The sequence below is a fragment of the Macaca mulatta genome, chromosome 1, assembly GCF_049350105.2.
Source record: "Macaca mulatta isolate MMU2019108-1 chromosome 1, T2T-MMU8v2.0, whole genome shotgun sequence".
In the NCBI taxonomy this organism is placed as follows: Eukaryota; Metazoa; Chordata; class Mammalia; order Primates; family Cercopithecidae; genus Macaca; species Macaca mulatta.
The window spans coordinates 4366986-4394928 of NC_133406.1; the positions used below are offsets into that span (position 1 = coordinate 4366986).

Sequence of the window (27943 nt, forward strand, 5' to 3'; positions counted from 1 at the left end):
AGATTGAAGCTTTTCTTTCTTTTCAGATACAACATTACTTGCCCACATATGTTTTTCTGAGGCTGTGTTGACTGTTGAGTGTTCAGTAAGGAATGTGTTGGGCTTTCTTAAATAAAACATTTGCCAAAATAAATGCAGCCTTTGGCCCAAGTCCCTTTTGAACAAAGCAGAGTCTGGAGTGAACCACTTATCCTAGCCATTGAGGGCTCAGCCCCAGTTTATTTGAATCACCTGGATTTTCTGCCCAGCAACCTCAGGGTGGGACCCCTTCAGTGCACACCTCAAGAACTTTGAGATTTTGCCGACAGACTCACACGGCGCATTGCCCGAATTCTCCACTTGACTTTGACAGAAAAGGCTCTGGCCTAGTTATCCACAAAAGGCACCAAGGGCCTTGGTGTTGTGTGGGCTGTGTCACCTGCTTTGCTGCTTCGTAGTCACAGCTATACCAAGAGCCTCACGGCTGTCCTTGGACTAGACTGGCCTAGCCTGGAGCCCACATCTTTCTCCCAGGCTGGATGCTCCCTGCCCTTGAACATCAGACTCCAAGTTCTTCAGCTTTGTGACTCGGACTGGCTTCCTTGCTCCTCAGCCTGCAGACAGCCTATTGTGGGACCTTGTGATCATGTGAGTTAATACTTAATAAGCTCCTCTTTATATAGATATATTGGGGGAGGTGACAAGGGGGTTGAGGGATAAGAGACTACACATTGGGTTCAGGGTACACTGCTCAGGTGCAGAGGCACCGACACCTCAGAATTCACACTGTAGAACTCATCCATGTAACCCAAAACTCACCTGTACCCCCCAAACTATTGAAAATTTCAAAATAATACTGTTAAAAAGATGACCCGGCATGGTGGCTCACGCCTGTAATCCCAGTACTTTGGGAGGCCGAGGCGGGCGAATCATGAGGTCAGGAGTTTGAGACCAGCGTGGCCAACATGGTGAAAGCCCGTCTCTACTAAAAATACAAAAAATTAGCTGGGGGTAGTGGCGGGCGCCTGTAGTCCAGCTACTCAGAAGGCCAAGGCAGGAGAATTGCTTGAGCACAGGAAGTGGAGGTTGCAGTGAGATGGCGCCACTGCACTCCAGCCTGCGCAACAGAGCGAGACGCCATCTCAAAAAAAAAAAAAAAAAAAAAAAGAAAACCCAAAAATAAACAAAAATCCCATATCTGTGCCTGATTGAAATCTTCCAGACCTCCTTCTACCTACCCCTGCCTGGTGGTTTCTAGTTGTCCATCCAGGAGGGCAAGTCAAATTCCCAGTTGATCCACCAGGCAGGGTTCTAGCCACAAGCCTCTCCAGGTTAGCCTGTCATCTCTGCTCAGCTGTAGAGAATTAAGTGTAATTGGTTGTTTAGTGTCCTCACTTGTGAAATGGGAGTTTCTTTCTACCTATCTCATAGGCCTGAATGAGATCATGTACGCAATGCCCTTACATTACTTAAAACCGCAAGAGTTGGCCAGGAGTGGTGGCTCACGCCCGTAATGCCAGCACTTTGGGAGGCCAAGGCAGGTGGATCATGAGGTCAGGAGATTAAGACCATCCTGGCCAACATGGTGAAACCCCACCTCTACTAAAATACCAAAAGTTAGCAAGGCGTGGTGGCGGGCACCTGTAGTCCCCGCTACTCCAGAGGCTGAGGCAGGGGAATCGCTTGAACCTGGGAAGCAGAGGTTGCAGTGAGCCGAGATCGTGCCACTGCACTCCAGCCTGGGGGACAGGAGCGAGATTTCATCTCAAAAAATAAAACAAAAAAACCACCAGCAAGAGTTAATGAATGGAAGTGATGATGGTGGTTGTGGTGGTGGTAATTCTAACGATGCTGACTCAAGAATATGTCTCCCCTCTTCCTCATTCATCCACCCACCACCTGTGATCTTACAGGGAGGTAATCCTGCAAAGGTCTACATTATAACAATAGAAACATACTTAATGTAAGGAGGTGCAAAAGAATCCTTCTTAGGTAGAAATATGTATCTCTACGAAAATACCAAGCATGCTTCAGGGAGGTAAAAGCCTGAAGTCAGCCTACAAGTGTCAAAAAAATCCGTAGAAAGGGAAAACTCCTTTGCCATGAACAAGGGAAAAGGACTAATTTTATTTTAATCCTGAAAGAGTAGAAAAGAGAAGTAGCAGGATTAAAAGAAGTTGGTGGCCAGGTGCAGTGGCTCACACCTTCAATCCCAATGCTTTGGGAGGCTGAGGCAGGAGGATCCCTTGAGCCCAGGAGTTTGAGACCAGCCTGGACAACACAGTGAGCCCTGTCACTACAAAAAATAAAAAATAAACCAGTCTGGGCAATATAGTGAGACCCCTTCTCTACAAAAAATAAAAAATAAAACACTGGCCGTGCACGGTAGCTCATGCCTGTAATCCCAGCATTTTGGGAGGCCAAGGCAGGCAGATCACGAGGTCAGGAGTTTGAGACTAGCCTGGCCAACGTGGTAAAACCCCATGTCTACTAAAAATACAAAAATTAGCCAGGCATTGTGGTGTGTGCCTGTAGTCCCAGCTACTCGGGAGGCTGAGGCAGGAGAATCGCTTGAACCTGGGAGGCAGTTGTAGTGAACCAAGATCACGCCATTGCACTCCAGCCTGGATGACAGAGCGAGACCCTGTCTCAAAAAAAAAAAAAAAGAGAAAAAAACCAAGTTAGCCAGGTGTGGTGGTATGCACCTGTAGTCCTAGCTACTTGGGAGGCTGAGGCAGGAGAATCACCTGAGCCCAGGAGTTTAAGGCTGCAGTGAGCTAGGATTGCACCACTGCACTCCAGCCTGGGTGACAGAGCATGACCTCATCTCTTTAAAAAATGGAGATAGGAGACCGTGCAGTGGCTCACGCCCGTAATCCTAGCACTTTAGGAGGCTGAGGCGGGTGGATCATGATGTCAGCAGTTTGAGACCAGCATGGCCAACATGGGGAAACCCCATCTCTATTAAAAATACAAAAATTAGCCGGGCGTGGTGGTGGGCCCCTGTAATTCCAGCTACTCCCTAGGCTGAGGCAGGAGAATGGCGTGAACCTGGGAGGCAGAGCTTGCAGTGGGCCAAGATCGCGCCACTGCACTCCAGCCTGGGCGACAGAGCAAGACTCCATCTCAAAAAAAAAAAAAAAAAAAAAAAAAAGGAGATAGGAAGAGTGAGAGAGGCTGGGGTTTGGCCTCCAGGGCTCCACAGAGGTAGAGAATACCTTGGGAACCATGTTTGTTGTTCTTTGGGAAATGGTTTACATTTTTGTGGTGTGAGCCCCTTATCCATTGCCACTTCCAAAATCCTTTTTTTAAATAGAGACAGGGTCTTGTTATGTTGCCCAGGCTGGCCTCAAACTCCTAGGCTCAAGTGATCCTCTTGCCTTGGCCTCTCAAAATGTTGGGATTACAGGCATGAGCCAGCCACTGCCTGGCTACTCCCTCCAAAATCTTGATGACAGTGTATGAATTTCAAAATATTTCATGCTTCCTGTGGGAGAGGGTCCTGTGAAAGTCAGAGAGGAGGTGGAGAGATCACACAGAAAGGGAATGAGGGCCAGGCACAGTGGCTTATGCCTGTAAACCCAGTACTTTGGGAGGCTGAGGCAGGGGGATCATTTGAGGTCAGGTGTTCGAGACCAGCCTAGCCAACATGGTGAAATCTCATCTCTAGTAAATATACAAAAAAATTAGCCAGTCATGGTGGTGTGCCTGTAATCTCAGTTACTTGGGAGGCTGAGACAGGAGGATCGCTTGAACTTGGGAGGTGGAGGTTGCAGTGAGCCAAGATTGCCCACTGTATTCCAGCCTGGGTGACAGAGTGAGACTCCATCTCAAAACAAAAAAAAAAAGAAAAAAGAGGCTGGGCATGGTGGCTCATGCCTGTAATCCCAGCATTTGGGAGGTGGAGGCAGGTGGATCACTTGAGGTCAGGAGTTCGAGACCAGCCTGACCAACATTGCGAAACCCCGTCTCTACTAAAAATACAAAATTAGCCGGGCGTGGGGGCGGGTGCCTGTAATCCCAGCTACCTGGGAGGCTGAGGCAGGAGAATCGTTTGAACCTGGGAGGCGGAGTTTGTGGTGAGCCGAGTTTGTGCCACTGCACTCCAGCCTGGGCAACAAGAGCAAAACTCCGCCTAAAAAAAAAAAGAAAAAAAAAAAAAAGAAAAAGAAAAAGGGAAAAGAAAGGGGAATTAGGAGACAAAAGATTCATCGCAATCTCAGAGGGAATGCTTTGGCGTTCCACAGGCCCTGGATTTGAGAGGCTTCCAAGCAAAGACCCTGTCCCCTGTCTGACATCGAGCTACACTAACATTTATAACATTTCAGTAGCCTTGACATACTGATGAAAGGATCTACCTGCTCACAGTAAAGAAGACAGAATCTGGCTCCCTCACAATCGTCATTATCATAGCATATGAACATTCGAGGCTGTAGTTACCCAATGTCCTTGGATATAGAATTTACTTTCTTTTTTTTTTTTTTTTTTTTTGACGGAGTCTCGCTGTGTCTCCCAGGCTGGAGTGCAGTGGCGTGATCTCGGCTCACTGCAAGCTCCACCTCCCGGGTTCACGCCATTCTCCCGCCTCAGCCTCCCAAGTAGCTGAGACTACAGGCGCCCGCCGCCACGCCCGGCTAGTTTTTTTGTATTTTTAGTAGAGACGGGGTTTCACCATGTTAGCCAGGATAGTCTCGATCTCCTGACCTCGTGATCCACCCGCCTCGGCCTCCCAAAGTGCTGGGATTACAGGCTTGAGCCACCGCACCCGGCCTAGAATTTACTTTCCTATCATGGGAGCAAGGCCTTTCCTAGGATGCATTGATATCATCAAAAGTTTTTCAAAATATCTGGAGAAAACATTTGGTTCTCGTAATAAAGAATGATTTTGAAATGTTTACCTTGCAAAGTCTATATATTAGAATGCAGTCAATATCTAAACACAAATATTTTGTTCCAATTCCACAGCCTACGTTTGGCCCAGTCACCCGGGTGGTGGCAGATGTCACTGTGGGTGATCTCATTCTCTCACTTCATATCTCTGCTTACAAATGTGTCCCCATTCACGTATAGGGATGTCACTGACCCCACCTTGCTGGGGCTGAGCACCAGCTTGATCTCCTCATCCCAGGGCGTGGCTGGCACTGCTCCATCCGCACCTGGTCATATGTCAGCAGGTGTCTGAGACAGGGGCAGAGGTGAGCAAGGCAGAGGTGAAGAAGGTGACATGGGTCCCCTTGGCACCGTGCTGTCTCCTACAGAGCTCACTGACCTTTTGCCGTCCATACCACGCACAAAAACAGAAGCCATCTGTTCCCTTCTAGGGCACATCTTCGCGTCCCAAGTTTTCCTGGGAGAGCTTCCAGGAGTTTGAGCTCGCCCAGCAAGTCATTACCTCTAGGCTTTCAGAAGCAAAGGCACTGCTGGGGCTCATGTACGAGAACCCACACAGGCTGGGGAGTGTTTGGAGCAGATGTGAGCAGGGCAAAAACGGAGGGGAATCCATGGCTGTGGCAGCCACCAACGATCGAGCACGGGCTTGGTGCCAGGCGCGGTCTTTAGCCCTTACGTGTCCCGTCTCATTCACTCCTCACAATGACACCATAAGAACGGCAGGAATAGGAATCCCGTGTTCTGATGGGACAACTGGGGTTTAGAGTGGGTCTACCACTCACACAAGGCCGTACTGCTAATTCAGAATTGGGTCTGAATGACCCAAAGCTTAGTTCTCAGTTGTACTATTTTTTTTTTTTTTCCTGGATTTGGGGTACCATGAGCTGTGACCAAATCTGCTGCCACTTCTTTAGAATCCTGGGGAAGAGGAATGAAAGTTCTCACAGCACGTTATTTTATAAGGTGAACTCTTCTCCGTTTTGGAGACTCCGGGTCTCCGTGCTGTGCTGAGTTTCTGTGCTAGGACAGGGTGGCCTGAGAAGAGGCCACCGCTGCTCAGGTTTAGGGAATGTGGAGAGCTCTCCGGCTTCCGGGCAGCTCTTGGTCCAGGAGATCTTCTGAGGGATGTGCAGGAAACCCCCCACCCCGCAAAGTGCCTTATTGAGGAGGTGCTCTCCTACTCTCCTCACGGCCCTGGTAGGGTAACAACTAAAAATACAGGATGCTCAGTTAAACTGGAATTTCAGGTAAACAAATACTTTTTAAGTAGGCTGGCCGGGAGCAATGGCTCACGCCTGTAATCCTAGCACTTGGAAGGCCAAGGGAGGCAGATCACTTGAGGCCAGGAGTTCAAGACCAGCCTGGCCCACATGGTAAAACCCCGTCTCTACCAAAAATACAAGAAGTAGCGAGTTGTGGTGGTGCACGCCTGTCTGTAGTCTCAGCTATTTGGAGGCTGAGGCACAAGAATCACTTGAACCCAGGAGGCAGAGGTTGCAGTGAGTCAAGATGGTGCCACTGCACTCCAGCCTGGGCAACAGAGTGAGCCTTTGTCTCAAAAAAAATTATACATACACACACACACGTCTGTGCAACATCATTTAGGACTTACTTATATTAGAACATTATTTCTTGTTTATCTAACATTGAACTTCAGCAGGGCATCCTGTATTTTACCTGCAAGCCCAGACCCGGGGTACCCTGGGACTAGCCTGAGCAGCTGTGAATGGCAACAGGTGTCTGAAAATTCACATCTCTAGGCCAGACCTGAGGATCTGTCTGCGGCTGCCCCAACCTTCACTAGGCGACCCTGGGTGGCCTGAGAGCATCTGCAGATGCACAGGCCTGGCAGGAGCTACACAGAGACAACCATAGAAGGGCATCTTTGCATGGAGGAGGCTGGGCGCTGGGCTGCTGAGGAGGTGCCTCTTGGTGTCGTGAGGATGGAATGACCTAGCGATAAGAGAGACAAAATGAAATGCAGTTAAATGCCAGTCTGTCAGTGTATTAATTTGCGGAAGCCCCCATAACAAAGTACCACAAATAGGTGCCTTAAACAACTGACATTTATTTTCTCATAATTCTGGAGGCTGGAAGTCCAGAGTCAAGATGTCAGCAGGGTTGTTTTTTCCGAAGCTTCTCTCCTTGGCTTGTAGGTGGCTGCCTTCTTGCCCCGTCCTCACCTGGTTGCCCCACTGTGAGTGCTCTCTGTCGCCCACGCTGGAGTGCAGTGGTGTGATCTCAGCTCACTGCAACCTCTGCCTCCCAGGTTCAAGCCATCCTCCTGCCTCAGCCTCTGGAGTAGCTGGGACTACAGGCATACACCACCACGCCTGGCTAATTTTGTATTTTTAGTACAGATGGGGTTTCACCATGTTGGCCAGGCCGGTCTCCAATTCCTGACCTCAAGTGATCCACCAGCCTCAGCCTCCCGAAGTGCTGGGATTATAGGAGTGGGCCCCTGTGCCTGGCCCTAATCCCCTCTTCTTATAAGGACAGCAGTAGTATTGGATTGGGGAACACCCTTACGACCTCATTTTAACTTAATTATCTCTTTCAAGGCCCTATCTCAAAATATAGCCCCATTCTGAGGCTTTGGCGGTTACTATTTCAACATATGAATTGGGGAAGGAGGCGCACAGTTCAGCCCATTACAGCCAGAGAAAGGTTCAGGAAACGTGTGGAGTGGTTTGTGCAGGGGAATAGTGCCCTGGGGACCTGGTTCATACCCACAGGGGCCACAGAAGCCAGGCTTGAATTGCAGTGGAAGGTGAGTCTGGATTTAATCTGATCAGCCTGTGATACTCTGGGAGCACGGGGTCATGGGAGGCTTGTGAGAAGCTGCAAGACCGTTTTCTGCCTGACTCCTTCCTTCCTGAGAGGATGGCACGAGATCATTTCCCATCACTTCTCGGGTTTGAGAAAGAAAAAGAAAACGTTTAATCTGAGGAATGTGAGCACCTTTAAAAGATCAGGCCCAGAGAAACATTGAAAATGTGGCAGAACTTGCCTCTCACTCCTCCTTGAGCTAAATAATTTCCTCTTGAAGCCACTTGCTATGTGGGCTCCAGATTCAGTGATGCCAAGTAGCCATAAAATGCCCTACACTGGCACCCTCCCTCAAATGCCATAGCTCAGCAACGTGGAGCCAGTCAGCATCCAGTGCCACCCCGCCCTCCAGTGAGGAGTCCTGGCAGACAACCTTGTATCAGCCCACTCCTTGTGCCTTTTGCCTTTAAAAATCTACTTGTGAAAAAAATACAAACACAAAGAAATAAAACTAAAAAAGGAGAAAAACAAAGAAAGAAGAAAGAAAAATAAAAAACTAAACTAAAAAGATAAAAACAACCACAAAAAAATGTAGGCCACGCTCGGTGGCTCACCCCTGTCATCCCAGCACTCTGGGAGGCTGTGGCCGGCAGATCTCTTGAGGTCAGGAGTTCAAGACCAACCTGGTCAGCGTGGTGAAGCCCCATGTCTACTAAAAACACAAAAACTGGCCGGGCCTGGTGGCGCGCTCCTGTAATCCCAGCTACTTGGGAGGCTGAGGCACGATAATCGTTTGAACTGAACCCGGGAGATGGAGGTTGCAGTGAGCGAAGATCGTGCTGCTGTATTCCAGCCAGGGCAACAGAGTGAGACTCTGTCTCAACAACAATGACAACAACAACAATATAAATAAATAAATAAATAAATAAAAGCCTGTTTGTAACAAAGTTCTGATGGTGCACTCCCCAAGGCAGCCTGAAACTGTGTCCCGGGCAGCCCTCCTCACTTCGGCTCACGTAACCACTTTACATTCTATTTTATGCCTCAGCCCTTTCCTTTTAGTTCAACAGGTTCTGGTGGTGTATGGGCCTTCCTCCCTTTCCCTCCCTCACGTAGGGCACAGTTGCAGGTGGTAAACTAGTGGCCGCATGGCAGCAGCTCTCCAGCAACAGCATGTGCCACCACTGGCACTGCAGTCAGCTGACCCCTTTTGCTTCAGCATTGCCTGGTGTGAGGGCCATAGGGAGCTAGCATCTTTGCCTGCTTTTCCTTTCACCATCTATATAAGTGATAACCTGAGTTAGGGCTTGTAGTTTCTACCCTCCCAATCTGTCTGTAGGCCTGGCCTTGTGCATTATACCAGGAGGCTGGAGGCGTCGACAGCCTACATACATACAAGGAGGAAGCACCCAGTGGAGAAGAGAGAAGGAGCAAATAAAACATACAGCAATTCTTTCTTTCTTTTCTTTTCTTTCCTCTCTTTCCTCTCTTTTTCTCTTTCTCTCTTTCTTTCTTTCTTTTGATGGAGTCTCGCTCTGTTGCCCAGGCGGGAGTGCAGTGGTGCCATCTTGGCTCACTGCAATCTCTGCTTCCTGGGTTCTAGCAATTCTCCTGCCTCAGCCTCCTGAGTAGCTGGGATTACAGGCACCCACCACGACGACTGGCTAATTTTTGTATTTTTATTTTTACTTTTATTTTTTTATTTTATTTTTTTTTAACAGGCTTAATTCACTTTATTTTTCTTGTATAAAAACCCTATGTTGTAGCCACAGCTGGAGCCTGGGTCTGCTGCACGGAGACTCTGGTGTGGGTCTTGACAAGGTGGTCAGTGAATTCCTGATAGGGAGACTTGGTAAACACAGTCTCCTTCCAGAGGTCAGGGGTCAGGTAGCTGTAGGTCTTAGAGATGGCATCAAAGGTGGCCTTGGCGAAGTTGCCCAGGGTGGCAGTGCAGCCCCGGGCTGAGGTGTAGCAGTCATCAATACCAGCCATCATGAGCAGCTTCTTGGGCACAGGCGCTGAGACGATGCCAGTGCCCCTGGGTGCAGGGGTGAGGCGCACCAGCACAGAGCCGCATCGGCCGTCACCTCGCAAGGGACGGTGTGGGGCTTGCCAATCTTGTTCCCCCAGTAGCCTCTGCGCACCGGGACAATGGAGAGTTTGGCCAGGATGATGGCCCCACGGATGGCAGTGGCCACCTCCTTGGAGCACTTAACACTCAGGCCAACGTGGCCATTGTAGTCCCCGATAGCAACAAACGCCTTGAACCTGGTGCGCTGGCCAGCACGGGTCTGCTTCTGCACCGGCATCATCTTCAAAACCTCGTCTTTGAGAGAGGCCCCCAAGAAAAAGTCAATGATCTCAGATTCCTTAATGGGCAAAGAGGAGAGGTAGATCTCCTCCAGGGACTTGATCTTCATGTCCTTGACCAAGCGGCCCAGCTTGCTGACGGGCATCCACTCCTTATCCTCGGCCTTGCCTCTGCGAGCTCCGCGGCCTCTGCCCCGGCCCGTCCACGGCCGCGACCGCGGCCCCGGATGCCACTGCCGAAACCTCCGCGGAAGCCACTGCAGTTCCCCATCCCAGGGCCCCCAGGGCCTCCGGGCCCCCCCGCTGCACCGGCGTCATCCGCCATTTGGTGTTCTCTTGGAGAAGAAGCTAATTTTTGTATTTTTAGTAGAGATGTAGTTTCGCCATGTTGGCCAGGCTGGTTTCGAACGCCTCACCTCAGGTGATCCACCCACTTCAGCCTCTCAAAGTGCTGGGATTACAGGCATGAGCCACCACGCCCTGCCACATACAATACTTCTTTTTTTTTTTTTGAGAGGGAGTGTCACTCTGTGGCCCAGGCTGGAGTGCAGTGGCGGGATCTCGGCTTTGGCTCATTGCAAGCTCCGCCTCCCGGGTTCCCGCCATTCTCCTGCCTCAGCCTCCTGAGTAGCTGGGACTACAGGGGCCCGCCACCACTCCTGGCTAATTTTTTGTATTTTTAGTAGAGACAGGGTTTCACCGTTTTAGCCAAGATGGTCTTGATCTCCTGACCTTGTGATCGCCCATCTCAGCCTCCTAGAGTGCTGGTATTACAGGCGTGAGCCACGGCGCCCGGCCTACAGTAATTCTTAAAGGGCAATGAATGGAGTGGGGGAAGGGCCAGCTCCTATGCCGTCATGCCAAGGTGAGGGGACAAGCAAAAGACAGTTCGGGTGCGCTCAGAGGTGATGGGAACTGAACACACTCCTGCCCAGATGATTGTGTAGATCAGAATATGCCACCCCAAAATATGCCTCTTTGACATGGTGACCTAAAAGGAAGAAGCTGAAGCATAATTAATATAAGTAAAGAGATTGTTTGGGCCAGGCTTGGGGGTGGCAGCCGGGCAGTGTAGATTCAAGTTGCCCTGAACATACAGTCTGATAAGCAGCAGTGACAAGTGAAGTTTTAAAGACAAAGAAGAGGCGGTTTCTGAGTTATCAAGAATTTACATTAAAACAACATAAACTATTGATTGATTATACGTTGTTCTTTGTATCACAAATTCCAGGAACATGAAGATAAAGGCTAAAGCAGCTAGTTAGGAACAAAATGGCTTTAAACAACTACCCCTAGGCATGGATGTGTGGGCAGCAGGACTGAGGTCTGTACTCCCGTCTTTTGCGGCTTGCATACCTGACATCGCTCAGACTGCTCCGAGCTACTTTTCTTTCCTCATCTCCCCACTGTGGATCAACAACCTTCCCATGAAAGCATTGATGACCGATCTCTGCTTAGGCGAGAGTGATCGACATCCTTCATAATGCAGCCCTGGGAAGGTTTGTTCCGGAACAGTCCTCAGTCTAGCCTCTAATTTATATAACTGATGTCGCTTGTTGACTCATCTGCAGTCATCAGAATTTCATACTTTTGGTTTTCTCAGAAGAAGTAAAACAACGAGAGATACATAGTAAAAAAAACCTATTCAATTGGAGATTCAGTCCAAAAGGAAAATGATAATAACTCAAAACAATGGGCAGGGTTAGAATCGAATAACAGGTGTGCTATGGTTTTCTTCTGAAACGTAACTCTTCCCTCTCTGCAGTCCCCATTTTTACCAAAATAAATCTTACTAGGACTAATTCACTTGCAAAATAAGTTTTAGTATTATATTTGGGCTGATTATTTGCATAAAGTGCAAGAATAGTGATCAGCCGTATAGGCTGCTTCAGGTTAGCTTTGCTGAACCTTTCATAAGGAATTTCAAATTAGACTCTTAAAAGCCTCAAGGCTAAGAAACCAAGCCAAGGATTCACCATTAGACTGTACCTGTAATACCTGTACCAGCCGGGTGAACTCCACTCTTCTCAAGGTCTCCAAAACATCTTGATGTTCTTGGGCCAATCAGAAAGTGACTTTTTTTTTTTTGAGACGGAGTCTCGGTCTGTTATCCAGGCTGGAGTGCAGTGGTATAATCTTAGCTCACTGCAACCTCCACCTCCTAGGTTCCAGCAATTCTCGTGCCTCAGCCTTCTGAGTAGCTGGGATTACAGGCATGCGCCACCACACCCAGCTAATTTTTGTATTTTTAGTAGAGACAGGGTTTTGCCATGTTGGCCAGGCTGGTCTTGAACTCCTGACCTCAAGTGATCTGCCCGCTTCAGTCTCCCAAAGTGCTGGGATTACAGACATGAGTTACTGCACCAGGCCAGAAAGTAACATTCTTTACTTGCTGCAAGAACAGAAACCTTGAAAGGGAACTGTGTATACAAGGTACCAGGCCAGTTTTTCTTTTCTTTTTTTTTTTTTTTTTTGAGACGGAGTCTCGCTCTGTCGCCCAGGCTGGAGTGCAGTGGCCGGATCTCGGCTCACTGCAAGCTCCGCCTCCCGGGTTCACGCCATTCTCCTGGCTCAGCCTCCCGAGTAGCTGGGACTACAGGCGCCCGCCATCTCGCCCGGCTAGTTTTTTGTGTTTTTTTTTTAGTAGAGACGGGGTTTCACCGTGTTAGCCAGGATGGTCTCGATCTCCTGACCTTGTGATCCGCCTGCCTCGGCCTCCCAAAGTGCTGGGATTACAGGCTTGAGCCACCGCGCCCGGCCACCAGGCCAGTTTTTCAAAGGGGATTTTAATTGGCTTTGTAAAGTCAAAATCTCAATTCCTCAAAGCAGTCTCATCATATCTGAAAATATGCTATGAGAGTGAAAGCCTTGGTAAAATAACTAGTGTCTCGACTGGGTCCTGTTACATAAAACAGATTCTTATTGAACTACAAATAACTAGATTGCCATAAAATACAATACTCGTAGTTTCCAGATTTTAGAGAAACGAGGTAGAGAGAAAGACAATTGTTTCAATTTTGTTCCCAAAGTTATGTTTTACCTAATTGCTATAAGCTATAAATAGCTCAAAAGAAAAACGTTTTATTGACTCTGGAAAACAAATATAAAAAGAATCAGCAATGTTTTTAACACAAAGTCATAAAAATCATTCCAGTCCTCTATCAGGTCAGTCCCACGCAATGAATTCTCGTTCTTCTGGATGTTGGGTTAGCAATCTTCGTGAACGCATCAGTTTATTAGAGTTCTGAAAGTTTTTACTTAGTCCAGTGATATGATCTCCAAAGTTATCAGAAACCCATATCCGGCAGGGCGTGGTGGCTCACACCTGTAAACTAGCACTTTGGGAGGCCAAGACGGGCAGATCACAAGGTGAAGAGATCAAGACCGTCCTAGACAGCATGGTGAAACCCTGTCTCCACTAAAAATACAAAAATTAGCTGGGTGTGGTGGTGCGCACCTGTACTCCCAGCTACTAGGGAGGCTGAGGCAGGAGAATCGCTCGAACCCGGGAGGCAGTGGCTGCAGTGAGCCAAGATCGTGTCCCTGCACTCTAGCCTGGCGACAGAGCGAGACTCCATCTAAAAAAAAGAAAGAAAAAAGAAACCCATATCCAAGAGTACTTGTCAGTGTCCTTTTAATGAATTTAAACTGCTTTTTGAGAAGAATCAAAGTAAAATAATAATTGTCTGTGGCTGACAAAAGAGAAGTCATGGTTAAAGATGCAACTGACAAGGAATTTGGTTATTTCTATGACATACAACAATTTAGGCCGGGTGCCTAAACTGAATTATCACTTGGGCTAAATGACCTATTATTATTTTACAGGCTCAAGCCTATAATGCCAGCACTTTGGGAGGCCGAGGAGGGCAGATACCTGAGGTCAAGAGTTCAAGACCAGCCTGGCCAACATGGTGAAACCCCGTCTCTACTAAAAATACAAAAATTAGCTGGGCGTGGTGGTGGGCAACTGTAATCCCAGCTACTCGGGAGGCTGAGGCAGGAGAATCGCTTGAACCCAGGAGGCAAAAGTTGCAGTGAGCCGAGACCACACCACTACACTCCAGCCTGGGCAATAAGAGTGAAACTCCAACTCAAAAAAAAAAAAAAAAAAAAAAATTTAACCATGATTATGTCAGCCAATATATATCAAGACATATCAGAATTTTAGGAATCTCATATAATTTTGGGACACATATTAATAATGTATTCATACAAATATAACTCAAAGAAAGTTAAACACCATTTTTTATTTGACAATGTTTTCTGTATGATTTTTCTGTATGATAGAGAGGAGACTCAGCTTTCCAAACAATCAAAAGACCTTGGGGACCTGGGGGACAGGGAGGGAAGGGCGTGAGGGATAAAGGACTACAAATTGGGTTCAGTGTGTGCTGCTTGGGTGATGGGTGCACCAAAATCTCACAGATCACTATTAAAGAACTTACTCATGTAACCAAACACCATCTGTTCCCCAATAACCTATGGAAATAAAAACATTTAAAAAAACCAATTAATCAACAATGTTTATTTAAAACAACACTAAAAATTGATTTAAACAACAATAACAAAAAACCTAATAAAGATAGCATGAGACTACTAGAATCTGTCTTTCCCTCTTTTTTTTTTTTTTTTGCAATTTATGCAAAAGATGAACAAAAATCTTTTATTACCCACCCCCCCGCCTTGTTTTTGAGACAGAGTCTCACTCTGTCACCCAGGCTGGCGTTCAGTGGCGTGATCTCGGCCCACTGCAACCTCCACCTCCCAGGTTCAAAAGATTCTCCTGCTTCAGTCTCCTGAGTAGCTGGGATTACAGGCACATGCCACCACTCCTGGCTACATTTTGTATTTTTAGTAGAGATGGGGTTTTGCCATGTTAGCCAGGCAGGTCTCGAACTCCTGACCTCAGGTGATCCACCTGCCTTGGCCTCCCAAAGTGCTGGGATTACAGGTGTCAGCCCCACGCCCGGCCTATTATCTCTCTCTCTCTTTTTTTTTTTTTTTGAGATGGAGTCTCCCTCTATCACCCAGGCTGGAGTGCAGTGGCATGATCTTGGCTCACTGCAACCTTCACCTCCCAGGTTCAAGTGATTCTCCTGCCTCAGCCTCCCAAGTAGCTGGAACGACAGGCACCCGCCACCATGCCTGGCTAATTTTTGTATTTTTAATAGAGATGGGGTCTCACCAAGTTGGCCAGGCTGGTCTCGAATTCCTGACCTCCAGTGATCCACCGGCCTTGGCCTCCCAAAGTGCTGGGATTCTAGGCGTGAGCCACCGCATCAGCCTCTTATTAATATCATATGAAAATCATATTCAAAGAGAAAACCAAATTCTATCTTTGTGTCAGTATATTATTCATGCTAAAGCTAATTATGTTTTTGAGAAAGGGTCTCACTCTGTTGCCCAGGCTGGAGTGCAGGGGTGTGAATTTGGCTCACTGCAGCCTTGACCTCCCAGGCTCAGGTGATCCTCCAATATCGTCAGCCTTTGGAGCAGCTGGGACCATAGTTGTGCATCACCAAGCCTGGCTAATTTATATATATATATATTTGTAGTAGAGACAGGGGCTCACTATGTTGCCCAGGCTGGTCTCGAACTCTTAGCCTCAAGGGAGCCTCCCATATTGGCCTCCCAAAGTGCTGGCATTACAGGTGTGAGTTACTGAGTTCAGCCCTAAAGCTAATGTTAATAAAACCTAGTAAACAAATTAATTCATCTAATCTCAGCCAGCATTGACCACACAGTATAAGATTTCCATGAAACATTTTTTTTTTTTTTTTGGAGACGGGGTCTTGCTCTGTTAACCAGGCTGGAGTGCAGTGGTACGATCTTGGCTCACTGCAACTTCTGCCTCCCAGGTTCAAGCAATTCTCCTGCCTCAGCCTCCTGAGTAGCTGGGACTAGAGGCGTGTGCCACCATGCCTGGCTGATTTTTGTATTTTTAGTTTCACCATGTTGGTCAGCCTGGTCTAGAACTCCTGACCTCAGGTAATCCACCCTCCTTGGCCTCCCAAAGTGATGGGATTACAGGCGTGAGCCACCACGCCCAGCCAAACAAAATTCTTTTCACGAGATTAATCTTTCATAAACCTTCAACAGCTTGGAAACCTTCAGCTTTGTCCTATACCTCCTTTCTTATATTGGCACTCCACCTTAAGATAAGAATTTACGACCAGGCACAGTGGCTTATGCCTGTAATCCCAGCACTTTGGGATGCCGAGGCGGGCTCATCACCTGAGGCCAGGAGTTCCAGACCAGCGTGGCCAACATGGTGAAACCCCCATCTCTACTAAAAATAAAAAAAATAAAAAAAAATAAAAAAAAAAGAAAGAAAAGAAAAAGAAAAAACATTAGCCAGGTGTGGTGGTGGGCACCTGTAATCCCAGCTACTCTACTCGGGACGCTGAAGCAGGAGAATTGCTTGAACCCGGGAGGCGGAAGTTGCAGTGAGCCAAGATTGCGCCATTGCACTCCAGCCTGGGCAACAAGAATGAAACTCCGTCTCTTTTCACTTTTTTTGAGACGGAGTCTCACTTTGTCGCCCAGGCTGGAGTGAGTGGCGCGATCTTGGCTCACTGCAAGCTCCGCCTCCCGGGTTCCCGCCATTCTCCTGCCTCAGCCTCCGAGTAGCTGGGACTACAAGCGCCCGCCACCTCGCCCGGCTAATTTTTTGTATTTTTAGTAGAGACGGGGTTTCACCACGTTAGCCAGGATGGTCTCGATCTCCTGAACTCGTGATCCACCCGCCTCGGCCTCCCAAAGTGCTGGGATTACAGGCGTGAGCCACCGCGCCCGGCCTAACTCTGTCTCAAAAATAAAAATAATAATAATAAAGGGGAAAGGAAAGTACATTTTGGGTTTTTTTTGTTTTTGTTTTTGAGACAGAGTTTCACTCTTGTTGCCCAGGCTGGAGTGCAATGGCACGATCTCGGCTCATCACAACCTCCGCCTCCCGGGTTCAACCGATTCTCCTGCCTCAGCCTCCCGAGTAGCTGAGATTACAGGTATGCGCCACCATGACCGGCTAATTTTGTATTTTTAGTGGAGACGGGGTTTCTCCATGTTGGTCAGGCTGGTCTTGAACTCCCAACCTCGGGTGATCCGCCTGCCTTGGCCTCCCACAGTGCTGGGATTACAGTCGAAAGCCATGGCGCCCAGCCTGGAGTTTTATTATTACTCAAATCAGTCTCACCAAGAATTCGGGGATGAGAGTTTTTAAGGATAATTTGGTGGGCAGGGGCGGGCAGTGAGTCGGGAGTGCTGCTTGGTTGGGCCAGAGATGAAATCATACGGAGTTGAATCTCGCACTGAGTCAGTTTCTGGTTGGGAAACACAAGTTCACATGAGCCAGTTTATTAATCTGGGTGGTGCCAGCTGATCCATCAGATGCAGGGGCTGCCAAATACCTCAAGCACTGATCTTAGATTTTACAATAGTGATGTTGTCTCCGGGAACAATTTGGGGAGGTTCAGAATCTTGGGGCCTCCAGCTGCATGACTCCTAATTTCTAATCTTTTGGCTAATTTGTTTTTTCTATAAAGGCAGTCTAGTCCCCAGGCAAGAAGGGAGTTTGTTTTGGGAAAGGGCTGTTATCGTCTTTGTTTCTTTTTTCTTTTTTTTTTTTTTGAGACTGAGTCTGGCTCTGTCGCCCAGGCTGGAGTGCAGTGGCCGGATCTCAGCTCACTGCAAGCTCCGCCTCCCGGGTTCCCGCCATTCTCCTGCCTCAGCCTCCGGAGTAGCTGGGACCACAGGCGCCAGCCACCTCGCCCGGCTAGTTTTTTGTATTTTTTAGTAGAGACGGGGTTTCACCGTGTTAGCCAGGATGGTCTCGATCTCCTGACCTTGTGATCCGCCCGTCTCAGCCTCCCAAAGTGCTGGGATTACAGGCTTGAGCCACCGCGCCCGGCTTCGTCTTTGTTTCAAAGTGAAACTATAAACTAGGTTCCTCCAAAGTTAGTTCCCTCTACCCCCAGGCATGAACAAGCACAGTTTGGAGGTTAAAAGCAAGATGGAGTTGGCAAGGGTAGATTGCCTTCACTGTCTCACTTATAATTTTGCAGTGCTGGTTTCAAGTGGAAGGAAATAGAAGAACAAGTGTTAAAAGAGGCAATTTGGGGAGATTCTAAGCTTTCTGAAAGGCCATCAAATTTTACGCTGTTTTTCAGTAAAAATTATGCCAACAAGGTAGGAAGCAAACTGAGGAATCAAACACATTTAAAAAGGGGTTTCAGTCAACTAAGAAAATTCCCAAAGATCCAAAGGAGGAAAAAACCGGGAGGGACTTTTGGTCTTTGTCTAAAAAATGATAGCCCAGATGTCAGCTTTTAATTATGCTGACTTCCGACCCTAAAGCTCTAAAAGCCAGGTGTGGTGGCTCATGCCTACAATCCCAGGACTTTGGGAAGCTGAGGTGGGAGGATCACTTGAGGCCAGGAGTTCAAGACCAGCCTGGGCAACATAGTGAGACGCAGTCTCTCCAAAAAATAAAAAAATTAGCTGAATGTGGGGGTGCACACCTGTAGTCCCAGATACTCAGTGTCTGACGTGTCCGTGTGAAGAGACCACTAAACAGGCTTTGTGTGAGCAACATGGCTGTTTATTTCACCTGCGTGCAGGCCAGCTGAGTCTGAAAAAGGAGTCAGCAAAGGGTGGCAGATTATCATTAGTTCTTATAGGTTTTAGGATAGGTGGTGGAGTTAAGAGCAATGTTTTGGGGGCAGGGGGTGGATCTCACAAAGTATATTCTCAAGGGTGGGGAGAATTATAAAGAACCTTCTTAAGGGTGGGGGAGATTACAAAGTACATTGATGAGTTAGGGTGAGGTGGAATGTCATCAGTTAAGGCTATTTTCACTTCTGTGGATCTTCAGTTGCTTCAGGCCATCTGGATGTATATGTGCAGGTCACTGGGGATATGATGGCTTAGCTTGGGCTCAGAGGCCTGACACTCAGGAGGCTGAGGTGGGAGGATTGCTTGAGCTCAAGAGTTCAGGCTGCAGTGAGCTGAGAATGGCCCACTGCACTCCAGCCTGGGCAACAGAGCAAGACCCTGTCTCAAAGAAGGAAAGAAAAAAAAACCAAAAATAATATTTTCAAATATCTTCTTATCAGATTTCGGCAAGGACAAACATAAAGGACGTCTCCCATTTGGTTGGTTTGGGTCTAAAACCAGTGTTTTGGTTTTTTTTTTCCCCCAATTGTGTGTGCAGATGAATTATTTTAGACATTCAGAGAATCTCTCTTTTGGCTACTGCTGCTTGTGGCTCTCCTGGGTTAGATGGTTTCACTTACCTAGCTTTTTACAAGATAATTTCCATCAGTGCTGTACATAAATCCAGCTGATGTCTCTAAGAAGAGCACTTAGATTTTGAAGCTTAATTTCCCATAATTGATGAAAGACGAAATACTTTTTTTGTTTTTTTTTGAGAAGGAGTCTCACTCTGTCGCCCAGGCTGGAGTGCAGTGTCGTGATCTCAGCTCACTGCAAGTTCCACCTCTCGGGTTCACGCCATTCTCCTGCCTCAGACTCCTGAGTAGCTGGGACTACAGATGCCCAGTTAACTTTTTGGTATTTTTAGTAGAGATGGGTTTCACCGTGTTAGCCAGGATGGTCTCAATCTCCTGACTTCGTGATCCGCCTGCCTCCACCTCCCAGTGCTGGGATTACAGGCATGAGCCACCACGCCCGGCCAATGAACTTTTCAAAAGTGACCAAGGTCAGGGATGTGGTTAGGGTCAAAATGTGACTATACCTGCCAGGTGGCAGCAGAGTGCTCAGGTTGTGGGGGATTGGACCCTCATACCTGTCTGGGAGAGCAAAAAGTGGGTATACTTCCAGTTAGGAATAACTGGTCAGAAATGAAAAGCTAAGTCAGAATTTTCAAGTGATAGAAAACAGCTGTCATCTTAAAAGCATGCTGTGTAGGCCGGACGTGGCGGCTCACGCCTGTAATCCCAGCACTTTGGGAGGCCGAGGCAGGCAGATCACTGAGGTCAGGAACTGAAGACCAGCCTAACCAACATGGCAAAACACCATCTCTACTAAAAATACAAAAATTAGTTGGGCATGGTAGTATGCGCCTGTAATTCCAGCTACTTGGGAGGCTGAGGCATGATAATTGCTTGAACCCAGGAGGTGGAGGTTGCAGTGAGCCAAGATCGCACCGCTGCACTCCGGCCTGGATGACAGAGTGAGACTCTGTCTCAAAAAGAAAGGAAGGAAGGAAGGAAGGAAGGAAGGAAGGAAGGAAGGAAGGAAGGAAGGAAGGAAGGAAGGAAGGAAGGAAGGAAGGAAGGAAGGAAGGAAGAAAGGAAGAAAGGAAGGAAGGAAGGAAGGAAGGAAGGAAGGAAGGAAGGAAGAAAGGAAGAAAAGGAAGAAAGAAAGAAGCACATTGTGTAAAACAAAACCACTGGTGGCTAACTGCCAATCCTTTGATTTGAACCTCTGCTGTGAGGCAGAGGTAGAATAAAGACAGTTCTCTGCATAGCTCTTTACCCAAATTTCCTGTGCGAGGACAGAGACTGAGGCCCTCAGGCTCAAAGACAAGAAAGCATTTGCAAGACAGCTCTGGTAAAGTCTAGACCTTCAACCAAAGAGTGAGAAGTTTGAATTCAGGAGAACTCACCAGAAACACCCAATAGTGAAACCCACCATTGCAAAATTGTAACTGAGATGGTGGGAGAGATCTCACCTAACCAACTCCATCTTATTTCTAACCTCCAAGCTGTCCTTGTTCATTCCTGGGTGTAGGCTGAACTAACTTGGAGTGGAACTTTTTTTTTTTTTTTTTTTGAGACATTGTGGCACTCTTGTCACCCAGGCTGGAGTGCAGTGGCGTGATCTCGGCTCACTGCAACCTCTGCCTCCTGGGTTCAAGTGATTCTCCTGCCTCAGCCTCCCAAGTAGCTGGGATTACAGGTGTTAGCCACCATGCCTGGCTAATTTTTGTATTTTTAGTAGAGACAGGGTTTCACCATGTTGGTCAGGCTGGTCTCAAACTCCTGACCTTTGGTAATCTGCCAGCCTTGGCCTCCCAAAGTGCTGCGATTACAGGTGTGAGCCACCGTGCCCAGCCAAGTGGAACTTACAGTTTAAAATGAAGATAGCCCTTTCTGGAAACAAAGCCCCTTCTTCCCTGGGGACTAGACTGCCTTTGTGGGACCAACAAACTAATCAAAAGATTGGAAATGATGGTCTAGGAGTCATGCAGCTGAAGGCTACGGGATTTTGACCCTCCCCAGATTGCTCCTGGAGGTAACATCACTGCTATAAAATCTAAGAACAGGGCTTGAGATATGTTGCAGACACCACCCAGCTGGTACCACCCAGATCAATAAATTGGCTCATCTGATCTTGCGGCCTCACCCCCCACCTAGGCACTGACTCAGCACAAGTGTACAGCGTCGACTCCTGACGGTTTCATGTCCAATCCAAACAATCAGCACTCCTGACCCACTGGCTCCCCTCAACCCACCACATTCGCCTTAAAAACTCGGACTGCCAAACGCTCGGGGGAGACTGATTTGAGTAGTAATAAAACTCCAGTCTCCGGCACAGCTGGCTTTGCTTGAATAACTCTTTCTCTATTGTAATTCCCCTGGATTTGATAAATCGGCTCTGTCTAGGCAGCAGGCAGGGTGAACCCATTGGGCATTTACAATAGGACTCCTGAGGACAGAGAGTTCACGCTAGTATCAAGGGCCATTTTCAGAAACAGCGGTGGCGTTAGTCTCGCCACCGCACCACAATGTAGCAGCCTCTTGTTGTGAGGTACCACTTGGAGTCCTTTGTCTCAGGACCAAGAAATTAAGGAGTGTGGATACAAAGGGTGAGGCTGGAGCAGACGTTTAGTAAGTGGAAGAAGCAAGCTCTCCGCTGCAGAGATGGGAACCAGAGGAGGGTGGCTGTTTTACAGTTGAATGCAAAGGCTTTTATAGGAAACCGATGAGGGCTGGGCATCTCATTTGCATACGGTGCCAATTTCTGGTAGCTTCGCCCCATCCTCCTAATGTGAATGTGGGCCCTTAGCTTGAGTTACTCCATATTGCTTTGTTCCCCTTATGGCACATGTGTCAGGCGATGGAAATTTCCATTGTGGGCATGTCTGGGCAAGTCACCTGTGTACCCTTTCTTATCTGTGCAGCTGTGGGCACGTCTTAGGCAAGGCCCCCTTGGCAAGTTCCCTCATCTGTGCCTGCAGGCTGTTCTGTGGAAGGATTCAACTGAGGAACCACTGTAACTGCCTGCCTGGCCGGATTTTTCCTTTCTCCTTTCTCAGTGGGGAGGAGGTGGGGGGATAGTCACTCTGGATCCTGCCAGCTACACTGGATATGTCAACTTAAAAGGAAAAAGCAGAGGCAAAACTAATATAGGTACAGAGTTTATTTGGGCCAAGCTTGAGAACTGCAATCTGGGAGCATAGATTCAAGTTGCCCTGAATATACACTCTAATTAGCAGCAGTTACAAGTGGGTTTTTTAATGCAAGGAAGGCCAGACGCAGTGGCTTGCACCTGTAATCTTAACACTTTGGAAGGCCGAGTTGGGTGGATCATTTGAGGTCAGGAGTTTGAGACCAGTTTGGCCAACATAGTGAAACCCGCCTCTACTAAAAATACAAAAATTAGCCAAGTGTGGTGGCGGGCGCCTGTATTCCCAGTTACTCGGGAGGCTGAGGCAGGAGAATGGCGTGAACCCGGGAGGCAGAGGTTGCAGTGAACCAAGGCTGCACCACTGTACTCCAGCCTGGGCGACAAAGCAAGACTTTGTCTCAACAGAAAGAATAAAAAATAAAGAGAAAGAAGAGGCAGTTCCTAAATTGTCACCAAGAATTTGCACTACAATTGGCTGGGTGTCATGACTCATGTCTGTAATCCCAGCACTTTGGGAGGCCAAGGCAGGCAGATCATGAGGTCATGAGTTCAAGACCAGCCTGACCAACATGGTGAAACCCCATTTCTACTAAAAATACAAAAAAAAAAAAAAATTAGCCAGGCATAGTGGTGGGTGCCTGTAGTCCCAGCTACTCGGGAGGCTGAGGCAGGAGAATCCCTTGAACCCGGGAGGCGGAGGTTGCAGTGAGCCGAGATCACACCACTGCACTCCAACCTGGGCGACAAGAACAAAACTCCTCCGCCTCAAGAAAAAATAGATAAATACAGTAACATTAAGCTATTGGTTGGCCATACATTGTTCTTTGTATCACAAATTCCAAGAACATGAAGATAAAGGGTGAGGCTAGTCAGGAACAAAATTAAATAATTGCCCCCAGGCATGTGTAGGAGCGTGGGATGCAAAGGGTCCACAACTGAAGTCCTGTAGCCTTGTGAATCTGGGCCTGCACACTTCACACAGCTCAGACATCTCTGAGCTAGTTTTGTTTTCTCAGGTGTAAGGATTATTTTGAGCTGGTTGTTTTGAGAAACAGCAGAGACAGGAGAAGCTCTGAAAACAAGAGTGGTTACCCTTTTGTAAGAGAAATTTACATTTGTAAAAAAAAAAATGCAGCCGGGCCTGGTGCCTCACGCCTGTAATCTCAGCACTTTGGGAGGCTGAGGCGGGCGGATCACCTGAGGTCTGGAGTTCCAGACCAGCCTAGCCAATATAGTGAAACCCTGTCTCTACTGAAAATACAAAAATTAGCCGGATGTGGTGGCGTGTGCTTGTAATTCCAGTTACTCGGGAGGCTGAGGCAGGAGAATGGCTTGAACCCAGGAGGCAGAGGTTGCAGTGAGCTGAGATCGCGACACTGCACTCCAGCCTGGGCAACGGAGTGAGACCACGTCTCATAAATAAATAAATAAATACTCTCCATTTGTAAGAGTGTCTCCCTCCTGGTACTAGAAACAGAAAGATGACTGAGTCACTGGAGACTCTGATTATTGGAGAAGGCACTGATTTAATCTGCATAACAAATCTTACCCTCTTTTACCCTTTTTATCCTAGTCACTTTCTCTTTCCTGGCCTCAGCTATACCCTTCTATCTTTGTTTCAGCTGAAGATGGTAGGGCTGGATGCGGTGACTCACACCTGTAATCCCAGCACTTTGGGAGGCCGAGGCGGGTGGATCGCTTGAGATCAGGAGTTTGAGACCATCCTGGCCAACATGGTGAAACCCCGTCTCTACTAAAGAAACAAAAATTAGCTGGGCGTGGTGGCGTGTGCCTGTAATCTCAGCTACTCAGGAGACTGAGGCAGGAGAATCACTTGAACCCAGAGGTGGAGGTTGCAGTGAGCCGAACTCGCACCATTGCGCTCCAGCCAGGGTGATAGAGCGGGGAATAAAAGATAGTATTGGAGCAGGAACTAAAGGAAGTAAAGCACAGTTGAAGAGGGCCAAATGGGCGACCTGAGCGATCCAAGTGCACTGTTCAGCCTTTGACTTGGGATCTGATGTGTTGGCATGCTTCTGGGGCTTTGTGTTCCTTCTCCCCATTCCTCTCTTGAGGTGGGCTGTCTGCGCGTGTGCTGGGCTGCATCTTGCATTTGAGAGCAGGGGCCGCGTGCACAGTGTGTTTACTGAAGTTGTGCGCACACTCATTTGAGTCAGCTGAGTGTTCCTAGAAGGTCCTATACCAGTTAAACTCCGCCACTTTGCCTCTTAGTGCACATACTTGAACCTACTCACCCAACTCCTGAGAACTTATTGGGAAGCTGCTCATCACCAGCGTTAGGTGTTTTCTACCTGTTGGGAGCCTGCCTTTTCCTGATGCCTGCTGTGACCAATTATTATGTTCGAAAGAGTAACAACCACCTGACCATCACCTGGTGGTTGTCTGACATTCCTGGCAGGGGAGGTCTCCTGCCCTGCTCATGTCTGCCCAGCTTCCTGTTCTAAGGAGCAGAGGTAGATCCCTGCTACTGGGAGTGGAGTCTGTCAGGAGACACATGTGGGGATGACCATGGAGAACCCAAGATTCCAGAACCCATTTCAGGTCGTGGGCATCCTCAACAGAGTTCACTTGTGGGGGTCCCAGAGCAGACCCTCAAAGCAAGGTGGAAGGGCCAGGCCCAGATGGTCTTGGGAGGGTGCTGAGTACACAGGGAAGAGCTGATGAAAACGGGCAACTTCAAGGCTGGGTTAGGTCATCCAGACCCTCCCTCTGGGCCTCTGCCTCTCGACTTACCCTCCTCAGGGGCCCTGCCCATCCGGAACAGGGCCAGCAGCAGAGCCCCTCAGCACCACTGCTCTGTGCATGAGTTGTTAAGGAGAAAATAAGAGAGGTGGGGGCAAACTTAAGGAGTGTGGAGTCGTTTTCATCCTTGTGAAGAATGAAACAAGGAAACACGGGCAGAGGCTTGTCCCCAGATCTTCTACCTTGCTCAGGGCACAGTGTGTTGGTCTGGACTAGGTGATGTAGTCACTTAAGGACCGTGAAAGGGAATGCAGAAAGGACACACCTGAGTAGATGTGTTCCTCCAGGGCTGGCCCAGGGTCGGCTGCACGGCCTCTCCCGAAGGACAGGGACAGGACTCACAGTTGGGCCTCTCTGGTTGGCCTCACGAACAGCCCTGCGTACGTCCTACAAGCTTGTCAGCATCTGGAGATACTCTGCCAGCTCTTCTTTTCCAAGCACTCCCCATTCTTGTAGGAAATGCTGGATTTCCTGGTCTTTGCAAGGAATGGCTCAATTTCATGCTTTTTTTGCCAGAATACTGAGATGGACAACCTTGAAGTCCAGTTTCTTCATGTCTATTCAGTGATAAAATTAATTTCCCATTTGGTAGGAGGGCAACAATTTTATTTTTAAAAAAAAATTTATTTTCAATATTTGTATTGTATTTTAGTGCATAGCCTGACCCTTCATCCCACTCAGTCTCCACGGGGAGGGGCCCCACGGAGTCAGCTGCCAGAGCAGCTCTGGTACTGCCCGCCCCTCCCTCCAGGGCTGTGCCCAGAGTAGCTTTTTTTTTTTCCCATGCCCTGAAATTTTTTTGCATTTTTTGTAGAGACAGGGTTTCTCCATGTTGCCAAGGGTGGACTCCAACTCCTGGGCTCGAGTGATCCGCCCACCTCGGCCTCCCAAACCGCGGAGACTACAGGCATGAGCCGCCGCGACCAGCCCCCAGAGCAGCTATTATTATTAAACTTTGCCTGGAATTGGAGAAAATTATCAAGTATGAAAATATATACAAAAAAGCAGAAAAAAGGAGTATTTTTTGTATTCGTTTTACAAAAATTTCTTCAAAAATATTACGTTTGCAATCAGAAAAAAAAATTATTAAAAAAAAATCAATCAATCCTACAAGAGGCCTTTGAGTGAGACCAGATGAAGAAAATTAGGTTTTGAGATCTTTCCTGAAACCCTGGTTCCCTGTTAACAGAAAAGGGCAGACCACCTGAAACCAGTTCACAAAACACCAATCTCCAGCGCCACACACCTGAGGCTGAAACCCACGCCTTGACCCAGGGAACGCTGCGCAGCCCCCGCTCCTGGACGCCGTGTGTGTTCGTGAACCAGGAGTTGGACCCCAGGAACTTCTAAGATTCCTTCTTGTCCAGGTGAGGCCATATTTGAAAAATCAGTTCGCAGCGAAATTTGGCCGACTTATTTGGGGGATTCCTTGGGTCGTTGGATTCTGGTGACCCCGCCAGCGGCAGGGGGCAAGGGCTCTGCTGGGCATTGTGGGGTCACCGTTGGGGTTTCCTGGGCAACCCAAGCGCGTGGAGGGGGCCTGTGGGCACCTTCCCGGGAGAGGACGCGAGGGGCCCTTTGGAGTCCTGGAGGCAGCAGCGGGGTTGTCCAGCCCGACGGTTCCCGAGACGTGGGCCCCGCGCTCGGAGAAGAGGCCTGCGCGGGCCATGGCGGCCCCCCGGCTTGGTGGCCCCCGGCGCGGCGGCGCGCAGCATGAGCTGCTGGAGGAGGCGGCGCGCCTGAAGCGGGGCCCCGCTCCGCGCGGGGAGCCGGAGGCGGTCGGGCGGCGCGTGGTGGCCGGCGACGGCGGCTCCTGCTCGGGCTGCTGGTGCTGGCGGCGGCTGTTCCGCAGCCCGCGCAGGAAGAAGCTCAGGCAAGCTCACGCGCGCTCAGGCAAGGCGGGCCCGGAGCGCGGCCTGTGGGGCCCCTCGAGCCTGCAGAGGCTGCTCCAGAGGCTGGCGACGTGGAGGCGGCGCTACCTGCGGTGCAAGGAGCGGCCCGACCGGCTGGAGGAGATCCCGCTGCTGGTGCTGGACCGCGCGCAGGGCGCCCACGAGGCCGCGGCCCGACCCCAGAGCAGCGCCCCCGGGCGGCCGGAGCAGGCCGCTCCCGCCCGCCAGCCCCGCCGCCGGGCAGCCACGAGGAGCCGGCCCCCCTTTGCGCCCCCTGTGCACGCTCAGCATTGTTTTTTTTTCCTGGTCAACAGAAGCAATAAATGAAAGTAAACCCAGCGCCGTAGGAATGAAAGCACATGGAATGTTGGGGGGATGTGCATGGATCTTGAGGTTCGTAGCGCGCTAAACCGGCCGCGTCCTCCTCGCAGCCTCTCTCTGGCCCGAGGACCTCGGTGCAGTAACTGAAGCCTGCGGGTGCCGCGGAGCCCTGGGTTCCCCCCGCTGAATCGGGGGCGGACTGTCTCTTTCTAAACACTGCAGGGGAGAAGGTGGGAAAGCTTTTTCAATCTCTGCAGTGCCTTTAATTTTTTTTGAGGCAGAAAAAACAAAAAAAAAAAACTGTGTTGCCCAGGCTGGACTCAAACTCCTGGGGTCAAGCGATCCTAAGCCTCCCAAGTGCAGGGATTGCAGGCGTGAGCTACCACGCCCCGTCAAAAAAAAAAAAAACCAAAAACCAAAAAACCGTTTAAAGCAGGATGCTGCGCTTCACATCCCGCTTTGAAGTGAGCGAACTCTACTTTTATGTTTTGTTGACAGGCATTTAGGAACGGTGGCTTGGGCTGGGGTTGGGACAGGGGAGTTTGGAAACTAGTGCTAGACTTGAAAGAACAAAGGGAAGGGACTCCAGGAGGCTCCCGAATGGGTCTTTAACGTCTTCCTTTTCCTCATCAATAAAAACCTGCTAATGA

General features: G+C 48.9%; 1 protein-coding gene and 1 pseudogene across 2 annotated transcripts; one reads left to right on the plus strand and one right to left on the minus strand.

Moving 5' to 3' along the window:
* On the plus strand, positions 1 to 27943 carry C1H1orf202 (chromosome 1 C1orf202 homolog). The gene is made up of 2 exons (XM_077998158.1): positions 1 to 627; positions 26270 to 27943. Exon 2 carries the CDS (start codon positions 26748 to 26750, stop codon positions 27297 to 27299), a length of 552 nt encoding a protein of 183 aa, XP_077854284.1. The 5' UTR covers positions 1 to 627; positions 26270 to 26747; the 3' UTR covers positions 27300 to 27943.
* LOC713382 (small ribosomal subunit protein uS5 pseudogene) lies at positions 9307 to 10296 on the minus strand (annotated as a pseudogene). The gene has a single exon (XR_001442014.3). The product of XR_001442014.3 is annotated as a small ribosomal subunit protein uS5 pseudogene (transcript).